Genomic DNA, 2,368 nt, shown 5'->3' on the forward strand with positions numbered 1-2,368 from the left:
GTGGTAGAGGGAATACAGTACCCGGTCTAGTGCTTCTTGATCTATTCACGGAGACCATTTGTTTAACAATAGAAAGAGTCAATAAACCCTTTGGGTACTTTTGAATGATCTTTCTCCCCTCCCCCCTCCCCTCCTTTCCACAAATCAGTCCAAACGTGTATAACATTGGCTTGGTTTCCATTAAAAAGCCACAAAATGTAACACTAGAGGGTTTCTGAGGGCTGGGCCTCCCCGAGCTTTTGTTGAGATTTCTTTTGTTGTCTTTATGTTCGGCAAAATACTTGTTTTTCTTTTCGTTTTCCAGGAAAGAGGGAAGAAATGTATCGCACATTGCTTGCATTTGCAAATGTGAGGTTTGGTGGAAGTTTGCGTCTTGGAGAAAGACCTTTTGTGAAGGCTGGAGTCTATTTTAAGTGACTCCAAACCCACTGGAGTGTACTAAATTGTCAGGGCTCCCCTTTCTTCCTGTCTGCACAAACTGCTGTCCCACACACAGCCCTCCTNCGTTTACTGTCAGTGTCCGCACAGCATCCTGAATTTCAGGGCAAAAACTTTTTTCTTTTCCTTTCATTTAAAAAACCCCGACCGAGCGACCAGGAGAGGCACCGCGCTTTGGCTCTGACCGCCACCGCATCCCGCGTGGGAAAGCTTTCCAGCCCGGGCCCCCCAGCCCACCGCCCGCGAGCCAGTTCACACACAGGTGGGAGGCTGGGCAGCGACCTCGTACTTCCCGAGGTGGGTCTTCTGGGCGCGCTGGGCTTGTTTGTAAATCCCACCGCCGGCGATCACGCTGGCCGGTTTCTTCCTGTTCTTTTTCTTGAACCCGCGGCTGCACACGTTCTGCCAGGACTGCAGGGTCTTGGACGTCCAGACCCACATGCCGCTGGTGATGCCCACCACCAGCAGCATGAACACCTTCACCATGAAGATCTCCACGGCCGGGATGGAGGCGGCCATCAGACAGTCGGGAGTTTTGGTCTGGCTGTTCACGGTGCACTTGTGCTGGGCAGCCAGCACCTTCCAGTACTCCATGTTGAGGCGCTCGTAGAAGTAACAGGCGATCACGCAGGTGGCCGGCACGGTGTACAGCACGGAGAAGACCCCGATTCTCACCATGAGCTTCTCCAGCTTGTCCGTGTTCTCCCCGCCCGTCTTCATCACCCTCCGGATGTGGAAGAGCGCCACGAAGCCCGAGAGGATGAAGGAGGTGCCGACGACGAGGTAGCAGGCGAGCGGGATGAGCACGAAGCCAGTGAGGGCGTTCACGTCCATGCTGCCCACGTAGCACACGCCGGTGAGCTCGTCCCCGGCCACCCGGCGCATCACCAGAATCAGGATCGTCTTCACGGCCGGGATGGCCCAGGCTGCCAGGTGGAAGTAGCTGCTGTTGGCTTCGATGGCCTCGTGGCCCCACTTCTTGCCGGCCGCCAGGAACCAGGTGAGCGTGAGAATCACCCACCACAGCGAGCTGGCCATCCCGAAGTAGTAGAGGACCAGGAAGACCAGGGTGCAGCCCGTGCTCTCCAGCCCCTCCTGGATGACATAGAGCTGCCCGCTGTCCCGGTCGCAGGCGATGCTCTCGGCGCCAGCGAAGAGGCGGATGATGTAGCCCACGGAGTAGACGCAGTAGCACATGGAGAGGAAGATGATGGGGCGCTCAGGGTACCTGAAGCGCGCGGGGTCGATGAGGAAGGTGAGCACGGTGAAGGCGCTGGAGAAGAAGCAGAGCACGGCCCACACGGCCAGCCAGACCACGGCGAAGCGCTTGTCGCCGCGGCTCCAGTACACGTCCACGCCGGGCGCGCACAGCGGCGCGCACGCGGCGCTCTTCTCCACGTGGTGGAACTTGCCCGGGTTGTCGCAGCCGGCGCGCCCCGGGCCCGCGTCCCGCAGGNGCTGCAGTCCAGCGAGTCGGGCCACTTGAAGTTGAACTGCTCCATGATCGGGGAGCACTTGAGCCGGGCCTGCTCGCACATGACCCGGCAGGCGGGGATGGGGGTGGAGACCTGCTCGGTGCACATGGGCGCGTACAGCGAGCACAGGAAGAAGCGGAGGTGGCCGTGGCAGCCGTACTCCACCAGCGGCGCGAACTCGTGGAGCTGGATGGCGGCCTCACGCTGGTTCTCGTGGCCCATCAGGTTGGGCATGCGGGTCATGTTGTAGCCGATGTCCTTGCACATCGGGATCTCGATAGCCTGGCACTTGCCGTCGCCCGGGCGCTCCGTGTCCATGGAGCTGATGGCGGCGCACGAGCCCATCACCTGCAGGACCAGCCAGAGGCAGGGGCCCGGACGCGGCATGCTGGCGTCGGAGGCGCCCCGGCGGGGAGGCCCGCCCCCCCCAGCGCCCCCGCGGCCCGGCCCCGCTC

At 60.8% G+C, this 2,368-nt stretch overlaps 1 protein-coding gene across 1 annotated transcript; it reads right to left on the minus strand.

Moving 5' to 3' along the window:
- Positions 1-542: 542 nt before the first annotated feature.
- FZD10 (frizzled class receptor 10) lies at positions 543-2,300 on the minus strand. Its single transcript, XM_077761712.1, is given in 2 exon segments — positions 543-1,898; positions 1,901-2,300. Coding segments are annotated over 2 exon segments (1,608 nt in total). The 3' UTR covers positions 543-690.
- Between the last annotated feature and the right edge of the window lie 68 nt (positions 2,301-2,368).

This window comes from Crocuta crocuta, unplaced genomic scaffold (assembly GCF_008692635.1).
Source record: "Crocuta crocuta isolate KB4526 unplaced genomic scaffold, BGI_CrCroc_1.0 scaffold862, whole genome shotgun sequence".
Lineage (NCBI taxonomy): Eukaryota > Metazoa > Chordata > Mammalia > Carnivora > Hyaenidae > Crocuta > Crocuta crocuta.